Source organism: Caloenas nicobarica, chromosome 1 (genome assembly GCF_036013445.1).
Source record: "Caloenas nicobarica isolate bCalNic1 chromosome 1, bCalNic1.hap1, whole genome shotgun sequence".
Classification (NCBI taxonomy): domain Eukaryota; kingdom Metazoa; phylum Chordata; class Aves; order Columbiformes; family Columbidae; genus Caloenas; species Caloenas nicobarica.
Genome location: NC_088245.1, coordinates 31,563,009 through 31,588,879, shown reverse-complemented (window position 1 = coordinate 31,588,879; position 25,871 = coordinate 31,563,009). Strand labels below are relative to the sequence as shown.

At 36.4% G+C, this 25,871-nt stretch overlaps 1 protein-coding gene across 18 annotated transcripts in view; it reads right to left on the bottom strand.

Annotated features, from left to right (window-relative positions):
- NRCAM (neuronal cell adhesion molecule) overlaps window positions 1-25,871 on the bottom strand; it is a 159,229-nt gene that overhangs the window by 8,059 nt on the left and 125,299 nt on the right. For 4 of the 18 annotated variants that reach the window (XM_065658466.1, XM_065658467.1, XM_065658471.1 and 1 more), the window contains 9 exons: window positions 24,748-24,952; window positions 24,430-24,552; window positions 23,227-23,412; window positions 22,081-22,116; window positions 14,487-14,552; window positions 13,856-13,981; window positions 12,622-12,774; window positions 8,103-8,234; window positions 5,063-5,141 (listed from right to left, as the gene is read on the bottom strand). In XM_065658466.1, coding sequence (XP_065514538.1) covers window positions 5,063-5,141; window positions 8,103-8,234; window positions 12,622-12,774; window positions 13,856-13,981; window positions 14,487-14,552; window positions 22,081-22,116; window positions 23,227-23,412; window positions 24,430-24,552; window positions 24,748-24,952 — 1,106 coding nt within the window. Of the gene's footprint in view, window positions 1-1,437; window positions 3,278-5,062; window positions 5,142-8,102; window positions 8,235-12,621; window positions 12,775-13,855; window positions 13,982-14,486; window positions 14,553-22,080; window positions 22,117-23,226; window positions 23,413-24,429; window positions 24,553-24,747; window positions 24,953-25,871 lie in introns of those variants that run through there. The other 14 variants (XM_065658476.1, XM_065658479.1, XM_065658480.1 and 11 more) reach the window with 9 other exon arrangements.

Sequence of the window (25,871 nt, the reverse complement as noted above, 5' to 3'; positions counted from 1 at the left end):
GAGAGACATTCCATCAAACTTTCCACCTTCGCTACTTCTGGTGGAAAATTATACAAAGAGAAATCAAAGCACTGATTTAAAGAGTAGTGACACAGATGTTCAAGAACTAAAATAAGAAACCATCAAAGAAAGTATGTGTGTCAATGAGGACACCATAAGACCACTGCCAAATCCATTCAAACTATTCAGAGACAAGAAATCTTCAAGCAGTCCAGTAAGTTCATCTCTACTGCTAGAAGGGACTAAGCTTGGAATTATGGTGCTGAGCCACAAATCATTGTTAGGTCCCCCTGGAAATACACCTAAGCTGCAATAAAACTTGAATAACTACAAGAGAAAAAAAAATACTACTGTAGTTGTTACAGACTATATCCTCATCATTAATCAACCCAGAACAAGAAGGAAGAGTAATATATTATCTAGCAACCTCAGAACTCTCCACCAACAATTTCCAGAAAGTTTCTCATAGCGTATCCAAGAATTTCCAGGAAAAATAATGTGTCAAAATGTTGAAGAGGCAAAATAATCCAACAAAATGTGCAGACATCCTGAATAACCACACTAGCAGTCCTGCTCCTGTAGTTGCCTTGTCCTTTTTGATCTTCCTAAGAACATTTTGCAGACTGCAAGGAGATGCCAGGCTGACTTCCCGTGACGTTAACTAAGAAGTGCAAGCTTGCAGTCTCTCCCTACCCATAAATCCACAGGTCTGTAGATGCCATAACTTCTTAATTTCTCTTGATTTAGGGTCCAGGATGGAAATTTAGGCTGATTTATGTGCCTATACTGACCTGAACAAGCGCTCTAGGTAGTCTTTAAATTTAAATAACCACACATTTGTGATACTTCTTATATTTCTTGTAGTTTCTTGGTGTAAGCATTGACTGTCCACAATTTACCATCTCAGTCTTCTACAGCTCAGGAAACCACTGGGACTGTAGTGCAATCAGTTTGTCACAGAGGCACCATTTCCCCTCTTTGTGTAAAGGTGCAGGTCTGCCTCCAGTCACAGGAACATCGTGTACCCCGTCATTCTGTGGGTCCTGAACCACCTGTGTTTCCTAAAGCGTTATTTCCTTCATTAGATCGATATGGCAGGAAAATCCAGTGTTGGTGGGTTCTGGAGAAAGTACACCCTTAAATGAAGTTGAAGAGGGCAAAACATTGAGCAAGCCCCAGCCATCCCAAGAATACAGGGAAGCCTGGAAACTGAATGTGACAAAAACCTCCCCTAAAACTGAGAGCTATGACTTCCCTAGAAGATCTCAATTAGTCATTAAGATTTAAGTAATTCAACAATTTAAATGTTATTTTGAAACAACTAATATTCTAAGCACTAGGCTTACTTGTTCAGAATTATTGAAGTCTATTCAGTATAAATTTCCAAGTCTTTCATTCTTCCCACTTCCTGAGAAAGGAGGAAGCAAGTCTTTGTCCTCAGAAAGTTCCTCTTGATGGTCTGATGTCTCTGTGGAAGTGAGATGTCCTTTCATACTTGGCATGAAATGATTGTGAGACCTTATACTTTCCCTTCCCTCCTTTAAACTTTGGAGGAGAACGGAAGGAGCTCAGACACTTGTGAGGATAAGAAAGTGAAGAGTTTCCAACAGAGCTCCTTTTTTTCAGCTGACATAAGGAGTGTTTGTGTTCTGAGAAATCCTTCATGATCTGAACCAAGGATTCACCAAACAGCTTGCCACCCGTGTATGGTAAAGACAGCAGTTTACATTTCATATCTAGCGATGAGGTCCAAGGACGTAGCCATATAGCTCTCCAGGCTACAGTGAGGCATGCCATATTTTTAATGGTGAGTCTCAGAGAATCCTCAGCTGCATCATGGATAAAATTAGCTGCAATTTTACATAGCCTGCGTTTCCTCTGCATGGCACCAGATGGGACCCATTTCTTTTGGAATCTGGCTTGTTCTTCCTCCAACCATATTAGTAATGCTCTAGAAGCATAAGTGCAGTAGATAGCTACTCCAAGTTGGGCTGCAACTAGCTTGAAAGATCTTTTAATTGCTTCCTCAACCTTTCTATCAGTAGGATCTTTAGGGAGAGCATCTTTATTAGCAGGCACTGATAGTACAGAATCACCAGTAACCAATGCTCTGTCTACCTGAGGCAAGGTCCCCCACAAAGCAGCTTTATCCACTGGGAGAGGATAGAGCTTACGTAGGACTACTGGAGCTTCATGCTTTGCTTCAGGATTACCCCAAATCCTACAGACAAGATTCTCCACTGCTGAATGGATAGGAAGTGCATTATCTACCTCACCTTCTTCAGAGCGGATAGGCGGTTCTTCTGAAGCACATTCAGATTTGGAATATTTTAGCATCAACACTTTCTTTATGTGCTTGAACAGATAATTCTGATTTGCCATGTCAAACTTACGGAGAGGATCTGGTCCTTCTTGGTCTTCTGCAGGGGATTCAGATGACACCTCCCCATCTCCAAGAGATGAGTCAACCTCAAATGCCTTGTCAGCCTCAGATTTTTCTTTCCCAGAAGCTGTTCGATCTTTTGAACTGTCCATACGGTCAGACTCAAAAGTTTGGGAAGAGCTCCCAGTTCCTTCTAGAGGAGCCACTGGAACTTCTGTAATTGGCACCCTGGGATGCTTTTCTGGATGTGACCTTGTCTGTGCCACAGAAGTTATACTTTGTCTGGCTGCTGTCAAAGCATCCTTTAAGACAGTAGCTAGCTCAGGCAAAATTACAGATTTCATTAATGAATTCTTTTGGGATTCAGAGAAGTGAGCAGTAGAAGGTCTTACCTTCCTGTGGTAGGAGCCCTGAGTGTCCTCTGAATCTGAGCTGCAGTCTGGGGTCTGGCTGAACCACTGCTGGAGAGAAGAATGCTGCCTTGCCAGTGAGCCACGAACTGAGTTGCAGCTGAGGGGTTGCTGGAGAGGGGATGGTTGTCCTGCCTGAGAATCTGAGCCCTCCTCCGACCCCGTTAGCTGTTGCTCAGAAGCATGATGTCTAGAGCCATGCCTGAACTTCCATCCATCTGACCTCATTTCCTCTCGGCAGAGGGAAGCAGAGACAGAACTAGCCCTTGTAAGCTCTGCAGACTGCCTAGCCCTCCTCCTGGTGTAGGAGGTCTCTGATCTGGTGCTGGAGTATTGATCCCCTGACCTTCTGAAGAAGTTGGATCTGTCAGATCTCACAGACTTTGCTTTGGTAAAGTCAGGGTCTGCTTCAGGAGAATTGGCACAGCTACCTTTTCTTTTCTTTTCCTTGTCCAGTTTCTTTCCTGTCCAAGCAGACATGGACCTGAAGTGATGAAAAAAGTTCAAAATACTCGAATTCCTAGTTCTTTCAAAAATTACACCTTTTTTTTTTTTTTTTTCCAAGGGAAACCCTATACCCTTTTTTCCTCATCATGACCAGTGCCATGTGAGGCAGACAAACTGGGAACTGAGTGACTGCAGTGATGCTGGGCTGCAGAGAAGGTGCCAAGATATCTTCTGTAATCTGACTGGTTGCTGCTGCTGCCCTGTCTCTAAGGAAAAAAGAGGAAAGCCCAATATAGACTAATTACACAGAAATACATTTTAGAAAGGAGTTTTTGCATGGTAAATGGGATAAGCTCTTTCATGTGAACAAGTCTGAAAGCTTGGCATGCATCTGTCCATATTCCCCAGATGTGAGGTGGATGAATGCACTACAAAATAATTTAACAAAGCACTAGATGATTCTATAGATTAACTCGAGACATTTAAATATGGAGACATAAATTCAAATCTTGCTAAAGGTTACACATGAAAGCTGACTTGAATAGTTTTATTCTAGGCATGGGAAAACACATATTGAGGTCACATAATTTGTACGATTCTGTACGAAGGTCAGTTTCTGCTGCTGAAAGTTCCAAGTATCGACAGAGGAGCAATAAATGAGAACACAAACTGGACTGCCTAGAAAAACTTATACAGTACTTATTTACATCTGCTTCCAAACATTGCTTCACACTTTTATCAGTTGAATTTAATTAATCCATATGCACTTAATGCTGTAATAAAATACTATGCTGAACTCACTAACCTAAGAACAGAATATCATATTCGTTTTAAATCCAGGAAGAATAAACAGAAACTGCTCTTTGGCATTCAGAACTGTAAATCTATTCCAGTCAGATCAAGAAAATATGGCAAGAGAGTGGATCCTTCTTGAAAAAATGTGTTTTTCTATATATGATTGTAAATGTCACATCTTTAAAATAACGAAAGGCTTTTACAATGGTTTTGACACAGGAATGCACTGTAAAGTCTATTATACCACCTATGTAAAACATATAGGTATTGACATATTTAGAAAATAATATTATTTTCTGTACTAATCAAAACCAAACAAATAAAATGCTGCTTATTTAATAAGCTATAATCGTAATTATTATATGAACAGACTTGCCAAGGCATGCTTTTCATCATGCCACGAGATTCAACTAGGCTACATTTTCAATAAAGGAAAAGAGATGGGAAAACGAGATGTGTTGGACGCTTTGAAGCTGCTTGCTATCATCTTGAACTGAAATACGTGAAAGGGAAATTTGTTTTTTCTTGTAGGATATTCCTTCACCTCTGTGTCCAACATCACTTGCTTGTTATTGGATTAGGTGTTAGTACTGGCAGCCATTTTAAAATGCATTTCTTTTCCAGTCGATGTAACACCAGATTGTCTTTATTAGGCTCCAATTAGAAATGTATTTTCAAAAACCATAAAGCTAAATGTGCCCTAACTGAAAGGACGCTGTACCTGGTATTTTACCTTTCTGAAAGATGGATTTGTAAATAAAGATTCTTCACTATGAGACAATTGTGTTTGAATCTGGATTTCACCTTGCATTAGTGAATGGGTTATTCTAAGCTTGGATGTTTAATTCTTTTTCTAATGGTGCTGTTTAAGTGCTATCTATAGTTCTATACAACACTGGATAATGAATCTTTGTCAACAGGGAAAAAAAGTTAGTTTAGAATTAATAAGTATAATTAGAATTAATAAGTATACACAGTACATATGTGATATGAGCAGTGAACATGACAAACTACATCAGTTGCTCACCTGTATTCACCAAATGTTCCATCATCTTCCTTCATAGGTTGTATTTCTGGATCAGCATGTGCATCCTCCTTTTCCTTCACTAAAATATTGGAAATAGTAATTTTTAGCAGTAAACTGCAAGATGAGAAACTTTAAGCCCTAAATTTCTCAAACTGATCACATTTGGCAGGAGCTTGGTTTGAGTAAAAATCATTTGCTGAACTGAGGCCTTAGGCTGCTAAGTTTTTTTCTTTTGAAGGAAAAGATCTGTTCATTAGTTACAGAATTTAATTTTCATTCAAGTACAAAATACCATATGTCATTCTGCATTAGTAAACCTTTTTCTTCCTTTCATTTCTAGCACTGAAAAGAAAGGTTTTTTTTAAATCTTACTAAAACACTTTCTTAACTTACATTACTAATAGAGCTATTTATTGAAATGTGAATAATTTAGTTTTATTTATCCATGCTCCATTTTCCTCTTGATATTCCTCTCAACTGATTGATAAAACTGAATCAGAATCACTTGTGTTCACTGTCAGTTTGTACACTTTATGCTTCCGTTTCCAGGGAATTTTAATTAGTATTTTAAGAATTCTTAATATTGGAAAAATAGGTATGGTCTGTTCATTTCTTCTTTTCTGTAACATGATCAAAAGCAAAACAAAACCACCTACACCACAATGTCAATTTAACACAATTGTATCTCTTGCACATCCTTGTTATAGGTTTAGTCATCATTCACTGTTGGAAATAAATTCATGCATGTAACTTGTCCCTATACAAAAACCTATGTAGCACTGTGGCCTTTGACACAGAAACCCTGTGATAACACCTGAGATAACAGATGTTTATAGAAGACATATATTCCTAGAAGTTAAGATGGTTGACAGAGTGAAATAAAATACTGACTTCTAGAATTATCTTCATAGTTCTTCCCTTTACATTTTCATTTCTGTTTTTCTGGCACCTACTTAAATCTTTCTCTTGTTTAGCAGACACAGTTATATAATCCAATATACAACCTCTTATCTTTTACTCTGGTAATTTCCACACTTAATTTGTACATCATTAATTTTATGGTGTTATTTAAGATGATATGAATCATTCCTGACAGTATTTTCTAAGTCTATAATTACAACAATGCGTAACACCTTGAAATGCATTTGGCTGCTATAATTTCATACAGAAATAATTTATTACTTTTTCAAACCATAGGCAATCTCAAGAGGACATGCTAAAATTATGACAAAAAAGAGTTAATAACTTCGTGCTTTGCATTTGTCACTATCTGTGGAACAGTACATTTCCAATGACACAAGAAATACAATTATAATAGCTCTAGAGTCACTTCTATAAACAAGAGCACATATTGAATCTGTAAATCTTATATACAGTCAAAGTCTACCGTATCTACTCCATGGATAGCATTTTTATATATGTTTGTGAGTATATGCGTATGCATGTGTGCATTAAAAAAATAATACATCTATTACAGTAATGCTGCAGAAGGAGGGGAAAGAAGGGCATAGCAGGGATGTCCACAAAGTAATGACAACTTCGGCATCCAGCTGCCTTCTACGCTTTTACTCCCTCCTAGATGGTGGCTCACTCCGAATCTTCCCTACTCTTTTCAGTTTCATCACTTCACTTGTTTCATTGGTCACTACCAATCTTTTCTGTTTCCATAAAACAATTAAATAGTTAGATTGGGCAGAGTAGGATCCTTGTACTTACTAAGATGATTTTATCTACTTAGAGATTATACTAAGTTCAGTTGTAAAAGATTTGCCTATGAATAGGAAAAGTTTGAAAAGTTCACTGATACTAGTTTTCAGAAGTGTGCTTGTCACAACAAGAGGGAGAAATCAAAACATTCTTTTTTTCTACTTTTGTAAGTGCAGCCATCTTTTTCAAGTCCAAATTAACAATATGAACTTAAAGAAGTTTGAGCTGACCTTAAATAAGCATTCCAGAGTCTGGATATTTATATAATTTCCAAACCTTTGGAGTCTGTAATATAGGACAGAATTATTTCCTGAAATCAAGATTTTACTTGAAACCTAGCAATTGTACTTTCTGTTGTAGCTAGGAGAGGAAAAAGAAATCAAATTATCCTTCGATGCCCAGTTAAAATCCATTCATATCCACTCATACCTCACAGCTGCTCTGGGATCCTATCAGGCCATGCTACTGTTCTAAGCAAACTGGTTGCCACTATCCTTTCCGAGAGAGCTTTACTCTATAGACCTACTCCATAAATGCAAATATAAGACTGGGGAAAGACATATATAAGACACATATACACATGCATACACACATACATGCCTTTTATAATAAGTACACCTAGAGGAATCAGAGTTTTGATAGAAGATGTATGTTGTATAGTTCTAATTTTAATTATAAATTATAAAATATACTTCACCATTGCTAGGCCTAATACTAAAAAAGAAAAACCCTAAAAAAGAAAAACTCTTATGAAGAAAAACTTGTAGAAGAAAAAGCAGCTTAACTGAAGGATGGAAATTTTGAATTTGGCTGCAAGAATAGAGAGGCTGAAGATGAGAGAGATTCTGAGAAGGAGGGTAATGTATTTGAAACAAAACAATGTATGATGTATGAAGGGTTTTGTCCTTTGAAATGCATTCACAGTACATTAAAGTAACACAGCAGCTGTGATCTTGTATACATTTTCACACTTTCTGACCAATTAAATTCTAACTCAACTCATTTTAGTGGATTAAATCTATCTGCATTACACTTCAGAAAGTGAGGCAGGAGGACCAGGTATCTCAAACAAAGCTCAAATCTCTCTGGAGTGCTAATGTGGTAATACAGCCCTCCAGGAACGGAGGAGATATTTTTCTTACGCTTAAATGGATTGAGGTTTTCTACCAACAGGCAGATTGCTCCTGACAAGCCTACCAAATGATAATATTGATTCACCATATATACAATGTAAATGTAAACCAGCAGCAAATGTTATTTCTCCAGTAAATCTGAGATCTGCCTTAATGGATTACCGACAGATGATTTTTACTCTCACCATTACATATCGTACCTGGATATTTGCCACCTTTATTCCTCCTTATGAAGCAAACAATCAGTAAAATCAAGATCAGAAGAGCAACGGCACACATAAGACCAATGAACCATCCTTGAGTAGCGATGTCTACCTGCCGACTTGCCATTGCTAGAGAACAAAAGAAGAAAAATGAGATGTTTTGCTGCATTAAAATGCTATACTAATTCAAGTAAATAACAGCCAATATACATTGTTCATTAATTAAGGAACAACATTCACTGTGAAAATTAGTATTAAGAAAATCAGTGATACTATATTTCATGAATATTTTCATTATTTAAAATGTTTCCAAGTACATGTACATAGAACTTACTTTTGAGTAGGTAAGATTCTGCCAACATTTAAGCTTAGCAGCTACTTTGAAAAACTGTGCACATACTATGTTGCTTTTCACGAACCTCAAAAATATTCTCAACCATTTTACAATAAACTACTGAAATGAAATCACAAATTTTAATTCACACAAACATGTCGATTACATTCTCAAAATGAATAAAATGCCAATACACATTAGCTAATGCACTCCCATTAGTCTGAAATGGGGAAACAGATGGGTCATTTAAGACCCTAACGTTCAATTTCAACTAAAAATCAACAATGAAGCATCCTTTAAAGCCTTATTAAGCATCATGTTTTCTTCTTCTCCTCAAACCTTTACCTCATCCTACAATTTATCCTGATTGCCATGGGTTAGCATTAGTGAGGACTTAACACAATGCAACTGGGAAGCCTTTCCTTGGCACTTTATCTTTCCAAATGCTGACTGGAGCTGGAGGATAATGTAAATGATAAGCAAACTACACAGTCACTGATAAGGACAGGAATTATCCATGCGGTCTGGGGGCCAGATCCCTCCTACTGGTCTCCAACACAGTAGGAGGATTTTCCTGGTGAAACTTATTTTCCACTCCTGTTTGGAAACACACTACAGGCAACTAGCCTTAGGATTTGCTGTTGGGAGAAAGTGCGAAGGGTGAGAGGAGTTCAGGATGCATGCTACAGACAGAAGACATGAAATGGAGGAATATGGACATCCATCCAAACCTATCTTGTTCATCCTTCACCTTCTCCTCCAGCCCCAAAACTCAAGAGTCTGAAACTCTAGAAGGAGTTGCCCAGTAGACCTCCCTCTATTTGGGAAGCAAAGATCACCTTCCCACATGAATCAGGAAAGTCAGGTGCAAAACACTTCCTAGGCCTAACTCATATGGCATTTTGGCTCAGCATTTGCTGTTTTTTCTGGATTCATGAGATAAGGTTTTGGACTACTCACAGCCAGTAAACTACCTAGGATTTTACTAATGATCTCAGCTCAGCAGACACTTCACACTATGACAAGATTACACTTGAGACCTTCAGTCAGTCTTTTTGTTCGGATGCTGTGAGTGCATCGGCTCTCACGGCACAACATGTTTCACCCATTTCTGCCAGGGAAGGTCTGCAGAGTTGCTTCCAGTGAACTGGAGGACACAACGCACTAATAGCTTCACACACAGAAATGTGAAAGTCCCAGAGCCCCATAAAGATTTCCATCTCTCCGTAGAGAAGATATGTCTATACAGGAAGGCTCATAAGAACACATCAGAGAGGTTCTGTTTTCAATGGAACATTGACTTTTCTAGCGACAATTCCAGGAGACACAGCATAAACTCTTCTCCTTACAAAACAGGCTGGATGACAAGTGTCCTGTGCTGGTGCTGTCCTTTGAAGAGCACCTGAGCCTGGCTGGGCAGACAGCTAGCTGACAAGAGGCTGCACTGGAATGGCAAGCGCACTAACAACAAAATTTAACAGTATTCAGTTACATGCCAGAATTCAAGCCCATATCTCAATGTTATTTATCAGTTAAGCCAAAGGCTGAGACAGTGAGCTTGAAAGCATCAGCTCTCAATGGTCAGATGTTCCTCTGATATTTGGGGACAGTACCTACCCTCCATTCCATATGGAAGACCAGTGTGTATTCCACTTTAGAAGTACTAGGCTAAAATAAACTCTTAACTTTGCCACCTCTTTTTGGTTTTACTAGGCAAAGTTATGACTTGAATTTCATTTAAAAAGATCAATGAATGAATGTGCCTGGTTATTGTGGAGTTATGATTAGATTTCCCAGCCATTGCTTAAAATTATGCTTTCTGGCATTTTAGAAAATGACTGTTTCTTCTGTGCACACCAATTTAAACTATTTTTGCATAAAAATTCCTACACGTTATATAGATATAAGTAACTTCTCTCTATAGATTATATTTATACTTCATACACCATAAATAAATATATAAATATAAATATATATGTGGCAGTCTTCAAAAACAAAATCACAAAAGAAATCTTCTGCTGAATTATAAATCAAACCAAAACAAATTTTTGTTTCCACATTAAGATTAAAATTATTTTGAGTTTTGCACATATGCATTTAAAATAAGGCATTAAAGGTTGTATAATACAAACTGTGACACAATGCAAAAGCACATTTAACATTCAAATGTAGTAAGGAATAGCATCAAGCAAAACAACTCACGCATAAAAATAAGTGAGATAGATGGGAGAGAGTAAAGATGAAAACTTACTTATGCAGTTTCCTGTATTAACTTATTGCATATCCAGTAAGAGAGGTTTTCTAGATCTCAACGCAACTTTAAAAATGGCACATTTCTTGCTTACACAAAGCAAATTATCTGCTTCAGGCAGAAATACATTTACTCGTGGTGCACTGCTAATGCAGGAATCAATGCAATATACTGTAACGTTATGTTCAAAAAGATAAATCCGCTCCCTATGAAGATGCTCTATAGCAGGGGTGTCAAATTCATCTTCACTGGGGGCCACATCAGCCTCGTGGTTGCCTTCAAAGGGCCAAATGTAATTTTAGGACTCTATAAATGTAACTACTGCTATGCCCCCCCCGTGAAAATGAGTTTGACACCCCTGCTATAGAGGAATGCTTGTCAAAGAAAAAAATGAAGCAAATGCCTCATATATGAAATATCGCAGTTTCATTCCTAATTAAGGACATATTGCATATTCCAATATTTTCCTCTTCGTCCACTTCATTTTTTGCACTGTTCAAAAGCTTTGATCAAGGCTAAAGACAGTGGGACACAACATTTTTCTGTAAGAAATACGCTATATATACAATTTAATGCTGGACACTGAACCTTTCCATTATCTAGAAGCAGAAAAGGGTGCGTTAAAATTCCCTTCTTCCTTAACTACTCAAGGACATGAGCCAAGGTGACTGGGTATGTGCACAATTCCTTATCTACTGGCTCAGTATTTTTGTGCAGAATGATGCTTTTGGGAAGGTTTCCATTCAGCTTGTTTTGAATTACACTCTAGTCCTGATGCTTGCTTTACGGCTGCTTTACGCTTTGGATGTGTATTTGCATAAAATTTTACATATCTGCTTTTATACCACTAGCTGTCTCTGGCATAAATAACCTCAGTGTTTAGCCTGCACATATTTGCTTGGCACTGTTATTCAGTACCATGTTTTCACAGCTTTTTTGCAACATGATGAACTGTGAACAGAAATGGAAGAAAACAAAGCAAAAAATTATGATTTTAGAAAGTGCTCACTTTCAAATGGGCATATTCAATATTTACTTTGTTGTCTGATAATTGTTACATATTGTTCAAGTATATTTTCATATTTAAACTACTTTCTTAAACCATAACATTCTGGAGTTGGTGAGGCTACTGCCAAATAACTGTGCACTGACCAAAATGCTTGGAATGAGCAGAAGTGGCTAGTAAATACACAATAAATAGTAACAGCTGACCAAGAACATGCTGTAATGGCAATGACATATTCAGCATAAGACCAAAAAACTTCCCATAAAGCCCTTTATCTGAGTTAAATGAACAAGCATTAGTGATTTGCTGAATGAAGAAATATGACTGAAATATGTACATAAGGAACGCAACAGCCTCACTGATTCACAGGATATAGTTGTGACATCAAAATCTATATGACACCAGCATATGACAGGAAAAGAAATATTTACAAGTAGGAATCTCTTAACACTGGTATAAATAGATATTACATAAGATATCAAATTGAATCTGCACTTCTGATTATGCAAACATTTAAGTTTTTGTATTAAAACTGATCATATACAGACTGTTAGCTTTAAAAGTATGTACTTGGCTCTACTAAAACACACATTATTTAAATATAGCCATCTAATTATATTAATCAGAAATAAATGAAACAGGTCATCTTCAGTTCACAGCACACAGATGGAGTGTGAGCAGTGAGTATCTTGCTCCTAATACAAACAGACAAGGAGAGCGAACTGAAAGGATGAAAACATTCATAATCTACATAGTAAGTGTGCTAGCATAATTGAGGAGTTTATAAAACAATTCAACAATGCTCTAAAAGAAGAACATGCACGGATGCTAGCTACAACATCTCTTAGCTAGAAGCAGTTTAACTTTTCAGCACTCAATCTAGCAGGATTCTGACTAGGAGACAGAAGGGGTACGTGTGCCTCACCTGGACCTGTCTCAAACACATCCTCTGAACTCCTAAAACCAGACAGGCCCTCAGCACCAACCCGGACTTTATACGCTGTTCCTGGGGTTAAACCCTTTAACACAAAGAAGCTTCGAGAACCATTTACAATTTCTTTTTTCCAATCTTCTTTGCCTACAAAAATTTTAGGAAAACAACATATTGGAATTTTAATTTTCTCTGTATTACTGAAAGTTTCTAGACAGAAAACTATCAAGTTACTTGACTAAATTATGGATTGGCTGGAAAAAACCTCTATCCTCTCAACAAATAATAAAATCGTATAAAATTGTGACTTCAAATAATATATTGCATGCAATATATTGAAGAAGACATTGTACATGAATTACAAAACAATTTTGAACATTTGTTCCATTGTACTAGAGAAATACTCTTTTCATTTAGTTTTTAAAAAACTTATTGAACTTGCAGTTATAAAATACATTAAAATAGATTTTAATAATTTAATTAAATTACACTTGTGTAGTTTCAGTCAATATTTACTTTAGTCCACAAGTTCTACTTCAAAATCTGAACCTATCGTATTTCCTGATCATTCTCTTATCTGTTTTTCTAGTACGGTCTCAGCTGCTTCTTTGACCAATATCCAGAAAAACGCATTTATATTCCAATTTTCAGATTGGTCATCTTTAGTCATAACTTTAGAAGGACAGAGTATTTGAATAGAAGTATCTTGGTTTTATTATCTATGTTTTAATTATTACTGGTATTATCAAAGATTGTTTTTATGACAATAAAAGTACATAAGTTGGTTGATAACTTATTTTAAGATTTAATTTAACAAAGAATATTGTTAATTGTCTTAATTAATTATTATTTTTTTCCTTAATTTGGAATAACTTAGGAAAACTGTTATGTCCTATTTTAATGCAAGTAAACATATTTTTACACGTTATTACTGCATGATAAACAGTTTCATGCAAACTGCATTTTTAGAAGTTTACGTCCAAAAGAATTTATAAAGTAATACAAAGGAACAAAGGCTGATATTCTATCTAAACATCAAATACCTGCTACACATTGATGTTTGTTAAACTGAAAGTTATTTCATCTTCCCAATCAAATTTAAAAAATACTCTTCTAGACATTTCAAAGCTATCATTAACGCTGGGTCAATTTAGGACTACATTTACTATAAAAATGTTTTAAAATATATCTGAACACTTTAGCAAAATTTAATGAAATGACTTCTTACTGCCTGCTACACCATATTCAACATAAAAGTTCGCATGATCTGGTCCCTCATACTCCCAACTGATATTGGCATAGGTCTCAGCAGCAGCTGTTGTAACATTTCTGATCCTTGGATAAAGCGGTTGCACTGAATACACAATAGAAAAAAACAAAGCGAAATATGAAATTGTGACTTCATACAAAAATAAGAAGCTACTAAGTTAATTTAGACCATATACAGGGAAAGTATAGTACATTTGTCATTGTTTCCATTAATGGAAACTAGTGACTAAATCAGTGTATTTGGTAAATAAATCCCAGGCAGTTACTACACTATGAAATTCAAAAGTAAAATCTACACAGTGTACTGAGCAGGTCCTGTATCATAAAAACTGCCAAATACTTAAAATTACCTAATTGCCAAAATTCTGGAAAACATTATTTCTATTCATCCAGAAGTAAAATGCAGCCCACTGGGAAGTGAGAACATTGGCAGGGTGATGGGAAACAGCAGAAGAGAAGGGAGGGACGGAGGTGGGACACACCTCCCTTTATGCCACGTATCACTGAAGGGACTGCAAATGCCTCAACCGCAAGCCCTTATGGGATTTTGTCTCTATTGCATTGGTAATGATAAGAAAGGAAGACAATACCCTTATAGAATGTTGGACGGACAGTGTGCGTGACTGGGGAGGTTGCAAAAAGGGTTTCTGAGTATCCTTCACCATCAGAGATAGTAGGAAAGAGAAAATAGAGTAAAAACACTTGTTATCGAAAAGTAACATTTAAATAATACAGTAAAACCTTACCTGTTAAATAAATAACACGTGCACACTCTATGTTCATGCAGGATTCAATTAGTTTTACTTGTTAAAATATGAAACAGCTAAGTCATATTCATTTATTTGGAAACAAACTGATGTATGTGTGTACTGACAGTTTACTTTCACAGAACATTCCTGAAATTAGCTTTATTATGGATTAACGGCACCTTTAACCACTGGAACATTACACATCAGATATTGGAAAGCCAATATCAAAATACTCTGGTATGAAGGACACAAATCACTGGAATGCAAGAAGCTGTTCATTTTAAGGTATTGTGTCTTACTGCTGACATTCTCATTAGACAACAGCACCTTTCACAGATACACATAATGCCCACATCTATGAAAATAAGTGCTCCTCTCGTCAGCATCCTGTAATTAGCCACTTCTTTGCTCATATCTTTATTATTTGTTCTCCAATTATACTTGTTATAAATTGGCATATATTTCAGAGGTTTTTTTGGCCTGACGTTAATGAAAAATATATTTTAATACTTCCAATAGTATAATAGTGCAGATACAAGGAAGAAGATCCTCCACGAAATTAGTTTTTAATGAAAATGCCTCACTCAGTTTCTGTCTTGCTAAAAATATATTTTCTGTTGGAAACAACATCAAAAATACTTCCCAAAGGACCATGAAACATCAGAGGTAAAAACTTGGCCTCAGTAAAGACAAATGGCAGAATTCCAATGGCTTCACCTACACCAGAAAATGAAATGGGAAAAGGCCTGTTCTCAAGGCATTTTATCAATGTACTTAAATTATTTTCTTCTCAAAACAGGATGGCCTTGTCCATATGGCTGACTGGAAGATGCTCCAAACTAGATTCAAAGAGAAAATAGCTTGCTTTGGCATAGTAAAAATACATAAATCTGTATAGAAGCCCCTAACGCAGACTAAATTACATGAGTACCATGTCTAGAAAACTAGAGCTTCTGAGGATTTTTTAAAAAGCACCTAAGTTATGCAAATCGTCCTGAAAATGTATTCTTATGAGTACAAATTTTCTCAATATCAGACTTTTTATCCCTATACTTGCATCATTTTTTTTCTTCTTAACTCTATTCCAGTACTACTCATTCAACTCTTCAATCTGTATTAAACTAATTACCCCTATATTTGATATATTTGTAGGTAAGTTTTGCTTATATATTTTATATAATTTCTTTCACCAACCAACAGTAATAAGGAATATATTATTTAAATAATAAAGAATATATTTATTTCTTGGCTAAAACCACCTGAACAAAAACAAATAGAAAGCACCAGATGTTTTTTTTTTAAAGAAGTGCCATCTAGGTTGCCTAGTCAACAACAAAACCACTAAGAAATACCAGAGCTGGGGCTGTCTATGGGAAATCTAGCATGTAACTGTATACACTATGGTAATGCAAGGGGATTATATTCTGCTTCTCTGTGCCACTTGAAGGTAGCAAGAGGAAAGAATAGCAGGCTCTAATTTAAGAACTATGCACAGTCTGAGACTGAAGACAGGATACATAAACTTCCTTCCTCCTTTGCACATAGGAACAGGTGTTAGTTACAATCCGCATCAAAGCATTTGTTCTGTGCCTGGAAAACAACTGGTTTGTATTCTAAGCACGACTTTGTTTTGTTTCATCGAATCGTATTTTCTCAAACCCACATTTTTCTAGATTTTGCTCTTCCAGAAAAGATGTCTAATTAGCAGCACAACCGTATGACTGATATTTGTCACCAGTGTTAAACACAGAAGAAACGATTAGCAATAGCCTGATTCAAACTCTTGCAAACAGATGCCTCAGAACTACAACTAACTTCTCCGTCCTCATGCCCAAGCACTTGGGGATAAAGAAAATTGTCTTATCTTGCGTGAAAGACTCCAGATGACAAGTAGCTTCTATACCACTAAGCAAATTTGATAATCACCTTCCCTATAAAACCTCCATCTTGTGTTTTGTTTTGTTTTTTCCATCTCCAGTTTCCAGTTTCTGCTTTGATCAGAGCTGCCTGCTAGCTGAAAGACCTGCTATCTGGTAAACGTCTTTCTGTTCATATCACCGTATATAATAATTAAATTGGCTCTGAAATTCATTCTCTCAGTCTCTTAGCTTCTAAATCCTCTCAAGTGACTGATTTATGCCTACATCTATCAGATGTACTCTTATCTGATTCTTACCAATAGTTGTTTGTATAGATTTATCCATGTGTAGCATTTGGTCAGATTTAACTTCTGGTGTTTTTCCTATTGAATAGAAAACACCAGGAAATTTGTTCAGTAGCACATTTATTTTCAAAATCATTAGCTTTGTAATTCTTCCTCTTTTTCACTACTACTTCATCTAATTTTCCAGCAGGCTTGGAAAGTTTTAGTTAAGTCTGCCACATTTGCAACATGAATACACACATAAGAAGATAAAAGGTGGCTGATGGATCCTGAGGTGATGAAAGCCTAGAGTTGAAGCAGTTACAACATTCAAACCTTGTCTCCAATCTACCCAGACTCTTGTCTTCCCAATCAGCACACCTCTAATTATAATTAACCTCTTGTTCTTCAGTATGTTTCCCAGCACAGTTCACAAATGCAAACTGTGTGATTGTCAGCTGGCAGAAACTTGCAGCACGTGCAAGCGCCAGTTGGTGAAAAGGGGGGGCAGAATGCTTTGTTTTGGGGAGTGGGGCTTTTTTGGTAGGGGAGCACCGTGCTCTCTCGAGCTGTAACCATGCACGATGCTGTGCAGCAGTGTTGACAAAAGCATCACTCTAAAACTGATGGCAATGGGTTGTTAAAAACTTAAAGTTTTTATACAGACCAAGTCTTATTCAGCTCCTTCCAGTAAATGAAGCTCTTTTATTCATGCTGATACAATGTAAAATTTAGCTGGCACTTCTGAGTATGGTTTCATTCCTGTAGCAAGCTACAGTATAAAAGCACTTGCCAATTGTTGAGAAAGAGGCCTAGGCTCTAAGTAGAATTTTCCTTTATTTTCAAAATAATTCCAGTGCTTTTTTAGTAGAGCTTTTTGTAGAGTTGTATTTAATCTTCCAGTCTTTCAGGAATACAGTTCTTCCAAGTAACACAGTTACACTTGGGCTGCAGATTCAATAGAACTTAATAATACAAGACATGAGATATGAATGGATTTTAACAACCGAACAGGTACTCTCTTTCAAGATTTAGTTCAGCAGAACAAGACATTAAGTAATCTCCAAAGTGACTAAAATTTAGGAATTTTCATGGGATTCACGAGATCTCCAGGAAAAAACAGCAGTGACAAGCAAACATTTGAAGATTCGTGTCAAATGGGGAAAAAAAACCAAACACAAAACCAAACAAAACCAACCACAAAAGCAAAGTAATATATTATAGACAATTAGTTAAAATGAATATATAAAGAGAAAAATAAATTCAAAGGACCCTCCCTCAGTGAAGATGAAGGAAAAAGGTAATGGATTCAGCCACAGTCTGTAAAAGAAGCATTTTGCTTTTGTTTGCTTTTTAACCTTCAACTTTTACAGTAGGAAATTCAAGCCTTAGCATAACAGTAGGAGTGAATTCAATTTCTGCCAGTGAGAGATGGGCATTAGTCACTTTTAAGATTATTTAGGCCACTGCAAGAGAATTCCTCTAGTGCAAGAAATACAGAGGATTAAGAAATGCAAGAAATCATCTAACTGATACGCATTTAGCGTGGCACAGATTTTGTGTGCCATCCATGAAGTGAGGGGTATTTGCAGGAATTTTTGCACTGCAATAATCATCATTTTCTCTATTCTAGCATGCAAGGCATCATCATTGTTCCCAGTAGACTTAAAAGAGGACAAAACAGTGGTTCTGCATAGCAAGCTGTACTGAGACAATCACATAGATATATCATGGAGAATTCCACAGGGAGAGAGTGGCTGAAGCAGCAGCACAAAAATGCTATAATCAACTTGAAAAGAAAAAGCAGCTTGAACTTGTTAGCAAAAAATATGGAGATATAACGTGAAATTATTCAAAGAGGGAGGGAAACAGATGGTGGGCAGGGAAAATTATTTAAAGAATAGCATTTTGTACAGAACAAAGAAAACTGAAATGATTCTGTCTTCCATGGAGAGATCAGAGATATGAACTCAGTTGGAAACCATAGAATTATGGAATACCAGGTTGGAAGGGATCTCAAGGATCATCTGGTCCAACCTTTCCTGGCAAAAGCACAGTCTAGACAAGATGGCCCAGCACTCTGTCCAGCTGAATCTTAAAAGTGTCCAATGTTGGGGAATCCACCACTTCCCTGGGGAGATTATTCCACTGGCTGGTTGTTCTCATTGCGAAAAATTTCCCTCTTGTGCCCGATCAGAATCTCCCCAGGAATAATTTGTAGCCATTACCCCTTGTCTTTTCCATGTGACTCCTTGTAAAAAGGGAGTCTCCATCTTCTTTGTAGCCACCCTTTAGCTACTGGAACATGGTGATGAGGTCTCCCCTAAGCCTGCTTTTCTCAGGGCTAAACAAGCCCAGTTCTCTCAGCCTTTCCTCATATGGCGGCTTCCCAGCCCTTTGATAATTTTGTGGCCCTTCTCTGGACCTCCTCCAGCCAGAATGATTTCTAGCCTACAGTGAAGAGCTACATATTAGAGATTCAATTAGAAAAAAAAAAGTTTCAAACCCAGAGGCTAGACTACTTGTTTTTCTCTCTTGTAACAAAAGTACTTCTGTGAACAATACTCGAGATGTGAAGTTCACATGAAGAAGTCAGACCACACTGGGTACTGCATTGACAGAAACTGTTAGCTTCAATTAAAGGTAACTGTGACCTCACCACTCTATTTTAATTTTAGTTCAGGACTGCCAGTTACCAGTGTCTGTCTGCATGCAGACTACAAGACATTGCTTTCAAATAAAAAATGTTTACTAAATCAAAAAGAAACCGGAAAGTGAAACAAGAAGGCTTGTGAAATCTAAAGACTGACATGACACGGCATGATTCCCTGCAGTTCAGCTTACAATAAACACAATAATGATTCCCTGTGACTGATTATTTTAGTCAACAACTTCAATTTCTACCACTAGTCAAATCTGTATTCTCTTCCTTCCTCTACAGTCCAGTCATTTAAAAGATCTAATGGAAAAGGGTAGAAAAAACTTGACTCCAGTGATTGCCTGAGTCACTTTCCAACTGCTACCATAATGATTTTATACATAATCAGGTCCTTATTCCGCAATTTTTCTCACATCTGTTACCTCACACCTGTAATTATATTTCAATACATAAATATCCATGCATTCTGCTTATCTAATACTGGGTATAATGCATTATGTTTTACATATGCAGTTTTCAGACACATTTAGAATACAGGTTGCTAAGAAGAAAAACAATTATTTTTTCTTTGTCTTCTTAACTTCCAAGATGAATGTGCTCAAATTGAAAGAGAAAGGATAATTACATTTTTCTGGTAAAAGTTCTGCCCTTCAAAATGAAAAACTGAGATGTTTTTGATAGATCACAAAAAGGTTCAGAATATCTAAATTTCCCCTTCCTCTTGGTTGGGCTTTGGCTCCACATTAGTAAGTACTGTATATATGTATAGGCTCTCCTGCACTTAAGGGACGAGTAAAACATTCACTGCTGGGTGTGCCGCCTTCTTGAGTGGGCTGAGTATTTCTGCCTTCCAAATCCACCTACTCATGAGACCAAATAATTTGGCACTTGATCTTGATAATATGATCCTTCTTTTCCTTCCTCATAGTCCCTGATCAGTAGCGAAACAGTTAATCATGTTAGTGTAAGTAACCACTGAGAACATTCATCTCAGACCTGCAACAACTCGGATGTCCTAACAGATGTCATGGCTTTAGTTCCATCCTGTTTGCAGTTCCAAAGTTTTCTTTGCAATTGTAAGAGCTAGATGCTACAGGAATATGTGAAAACTTTGAAACCATAAACGCATGGAACCAAACGAAGACATCTGCTTAGTTTTCAGAGACTCTGAGATGACAGCTCTGAAATGTGAGCTGCTCCAGCTGATCTTACAAATAAGATGCTTTCTGCTCGCCACAGACTGTGATACAGCTATAATTAGACCTCAGTTTCACACAGAGAATCCATTTTTTCTTGCATGAGTTTTTATACTCAGCTATAAATAATAATAACTTAATGTACATTTCTGCTGTTAATGACCAGGACTAAGGCAGTTTGATTGTTCAAATCTGTGCTGACTTCTCAGTTATAGAAAGACTAGAAAACAGTAATAAAGACTTGTTACTAAAATAAATCCACAACTCCATACACTTATCAGAAATGCAACTATTAGAATATACTCATATGTACACATATAAAAATATATATAATATGCATAAATGCATGCATACATACAAATATACATAGTCTGATTTATACTAGACTGAGTGAATTTGAGTGAATGAGGTTCTTTTTTTATGGCTATTATCATTCAAAACACCTAATCATCAAGTGGAAAGGAAATTAATGCAAAGCAATTTATGCTGTCTCTTTCAAGTTTGTAAAAAATGTTGGGTATTTCATGTACAGAGTTTGATTTGGAATGTTTATGGTCTGAGAATCTAAAGCATAGATGTTCATTAGTGTTAATGACACCTCCGATAATGACACATATGTACAGAGACATCTTTCTGACTTACAGCTACCTAACATTCCTCAGGACAATCTATGCTTCTGACGCTAAAGTTATCGAGATTCATAAAAACTGTGTGCAAAAATGTGAAGAACACCTTGTTTGACAGAAGAACGGCATCGGGAAGTACGAAATATTACTGAGTTCAAAAATAAGGAAGATAATGTTTTCCACTCACTGAAATATCCCCTCAAGTGCTCGCTCACAAGATCTGTGAACCTAAGGCAGCAGGAAACCATTTGCCTGTATATTCAATCTGATACTCAGAGAAGTATACAGAGGTTATTGTCAGTCATCTGTCTCCTATGCACTGTTGGCTTACAAATGAAATAAATGTGATCAAATGGGTAGCATTAATCAGCAGTGAGAACAAGAACGCACCTACATTTTTGAAACAAAAAATGCACATGGCACAGGCAGTAAAAAAAAATTTCCTTTTCGAAAGCGCTGTTTTTTCTACTCCAGCTAATCAGTGCTAGTGCACCTGGATCCTGAATATTTATGACAGTGACATATATCTGTTAAATGTTCAGAAATAATTAGACTTTGCTGAAGCAAAGCTAATGAATTCCCCAGGAACTGTGTGGCAAAACAAACAGATGAAAGGTATTAATAAGCATTCTGGACTCCTTTTTTAAAAAAGGAAAAAAACCAACAAAACCCACAAATGTTTTCTTCCAGCACTGATTAATATGTTGTATAGCAAGGTGTAGTCCAAGATTTTCTGTCCTTACCACTGCAATTTCCCCATTTGCAACACTGCAAAATCCACAAATTAACAAGTCATGCAGTTTTATTTTACCTGTGCCTGCACCTACAGCAGGACGGAGAATACCAGCTTTAATGGAAGAAGACAAGAATAGGAACACTATATAATTAGATACAACACCAAAGGGAACATACATATATAATTTCATTATAAACCATGAAAGCATGCAGACTAGATAAAATGTATTAATTCAAATAAATTAGAAACAATTCACTTATGCTGAACACTGACAGACTATTACAAGACAAAAATTAATATACATGCATTTACAAAATGTTATTGCTCATGCATGTTAAGATTCATTATTTAAAATAAACATAATTCATATGCAACCTTAATACACTAATAGAGAAATTGCATTGCATATCAAATCATCTATGGCAATTCCAATAACCTATAATTTTACAAAGCATAAAAATACGTGAAAAGCTGGCACCAAAATACACTTTTAAGATGTGCAAAATCGTAAGAGGCATTCCGCCCCAACTTCCACTCTGCTTTAAATTACTCTTATTTGATTAAGCTTTCATATTTAAATAAATAACATCTTCACCAAAAGAACTGTTAAAATCAGAGATCTAGAATGACTCTAAATGTAAAAATCAATAGTGACTGGATTGAACAATATACTTCAGAGTATTTAAATACTATACAATGTCACCAGTTGCTTGGGAGCATAGATGACAAATTTATTTCTGCAGCTTTTTTGAACTTCCAGTTTTTGCCAGATCTGTGAAAAAAAAGTTTAGACCTCACAGAAGCTGCTGTGTACTTCAAAAGAGAAATTATTTCCTCTAGCCATAAAGCTGCACCATTTCAGTATTGTTCTCTGTGAGCAAAGAAGGTCAATGAAGCAGAACAGGTGAATGTAGGAAGACCATTTAAAATGTAAAGTTACATGGAACTTTGAAGCCCAGAAAAGCCAAAGTCTCAGATCTTGTAAGCTTATATCAAAGAGAAGGGCTTTATATTTCTTTTGGGGCTTCCACTACAGTAAAAAGCCTTTGCACATCTTTTCTTAAAAACTATTTAAAATCTTTTATTAGTGTATAATACAGTTAAGAAAGCTCTAGAGAAAATTTTACTACGGGCTATTTCCTTAATGGAAGGAAGTAGCAGTAATATTTTTAATAAAATCTGTAGTGGCTTTTAAACCCAGTGGGATTTCTTTATACATACCCATCTTACCTTCATCCATAATTGTCACTGCCTCCTCAGTTATCTGACTTCCTGATCCAACTGAAGTTTGAGCATTAAAGTAAAACTTGTACCGTGTGCTGTAATTTAAATTTTTTAAGATCAAGCTGCTCTCGTTGGCAGGAATTCTTATCTCTACCAAGGGACCTAATTCATGTGTGTTGTTAACTGTTGTTACAAGAAAAACAAACAAACAAACAAATAAAAAAAACCCCAGTTAGTTAGGAAAATTGCCTACATTATCATTATGTTAAAACAGGCTTTTTTGTTGTATTTGTTTTGTTTGTCTGTTGCATTGTTCATTTCAGATTATATGAATTATAATATATTTTCAAAAGAAAGCCACCTTTATGCAAAAAGCATCTATGCAAAGGGCTAAAATTCAACACGGAGATAGGAAACACCAACACATTTTTTAAGTTCAAGTTCCGGTCTCCTAAGTATCCGAATCCAAGACAACGGAGTCCACATCAAATCATCTGAATTTACACACATTTGAAACACCGATCATTAAAAAATTCTGAAACTCTGAACTAGCTGCCTCATAATAAATTCAGTGTGCTTAGGAAAAAATACTGAAGAGACTTGTATCTAATGCCAAGGAACAGTGGAAGTTGGTAAATGGAAGAAAACAAACTTCCTTAACCTGTTCCATGCACATGAATCTCTTAATTTCCAGTGTCACTGCTGACAAATTTCTGAGCAAGTAAGCAGTGGCATGGAAATCCTAAGGAAGCGATTTATAGCTCTGAGATGAGTAAATGGCACAGTTATGAATTTTTCATTTTAAAATTAAAATACCATGAAAATTGAAGAAGTAGACAACAAGATAACTGGATTTATTTTGATCTACTTCTAATATTTTCTTTGCAGTCAGAATACAGGATTTGTAAGTGGTAGTATCTTCCTCCTAACTTGGATAACAATTATATGTAGGACTTCATCTCTATTTTCCTGTGAAGTACGGTTTGAAGAAGTGATGGAAAAATACTAACCTTGTACTTGAGCAAGTGAAGTTTTGCAAATAGAGTCATCTATATTGTCAAAATACATTTTTCAAATTTGACATCTACAATGCAATGATATCTTTTCTACATTACAAATTTAACATTTTTCCTTATTAAATTGATTGATATTTGATAGACATATTTTCTAAGTTAGATTATATATTCGTAGTTAACTTACTTGGCTGAAACTTGAGTATATATGATATCAAAACACCATTTGGATGGGTAGGTGAACCCCATTCCAGAGTCAGAGAGTCCAATGTTGGGTTAGTAATCTTCAAAAAGGATGGTGAGCTAGGAACTTTTAAAAATAATATACAGTAAATACAAAGTAGATTAACTTAGAACAGCTCACAATTTATTAATTCTTAAGAATATAACTGTATTGAGCCAGATAATTATTTTATGATGTCCAAGATGCAAATTCAGCAATTACATCCTTAGTATTTCTGAATATACCGTATTTAGTTTACTCTCTAGCTTTCTCATTTCATACCTCCTTCAGGGGTCTTAAATACTTTGTCTGGGCTTGCTGGTCCTTCTCCTTTACCATTAACAACTCTAACATTCAGCTTGTAAGAACTATAGGGCTCCAGCCCTGGCAACATTCCAAAAGTCTTGTTTCCCTTGAAAGTCAAGATCTTTTTTTCTACATGCCGCCTACTCCTTCTGGATAGACTCTGTACTTTCCAGTAGTAAACCTAAAGACAAAAGAAAATCTACAGTGAGCGTTTAGGTGTTCTGATTTTACAAACTCTAAGCTTTTCCATGGGTATACATGAATTATAGGTAGGAATAACTGTGATTTTAATAAGCTCAGGTGAGACACAGCATAGAGCTTGCCTGATCCAGAAACAGTCACGTCTACACAACTGGGTGAAGATTGTCACCTGCCCGTTCTGCTGATGCTCAAAGCCAGTTTGACACAAGTTCTGGTTTGGAATGGCATTGCATGTGATAGTTTTCATGTAAGCAAGTCCATCTGAGAGGCAGGACTCATTCACACCATCCCTTCTTGCAGGAAGATGCCTGCACAGCTTCCAAAGCAGACTTGCACACTGTTACCTGTCGCATTTGCCACAGCGAGGGAAGACGCAAACACTTAATATAAGTATCAGCAAACTTCCACTTTATTACAGAGCAGTTCACTTTTATACATGTTCCAATAATTATGCCTACTAGTCATAACCTGATTGGCTAAAATCTAGGGATTGAATTAACCTAATTTGTTTAGCAACAGATAATCAGTAATTAGCTTATGCATATTACAAAACTTAAGCTCATCATTGGTTACAATTTAACTACCAACTCCACCCTTAGATCTACATTCTTTTCATTTCTACATTGCTTTTTCCCAACGGACTGCTGACCGCAAGGCTTTTGCTTGATACATATTAAATGTCAAGGTCCTTATAATTTTGCCAAGTCAGTGTCTTGCTTGTGGTTCACATGAGCTGGGTTCGCTGCTTATCTAACTCCTGTTCTGCTAACTGTATTAAATTCACATGACCCCTACTATCTAACCATCCCTCCACAGTTACCTTGTTACGTCACACACCTGACCATGCTGTTCCCTGTGATATGGAAATCAAGTAGATATTTTTAAATGGGAAAGAAATG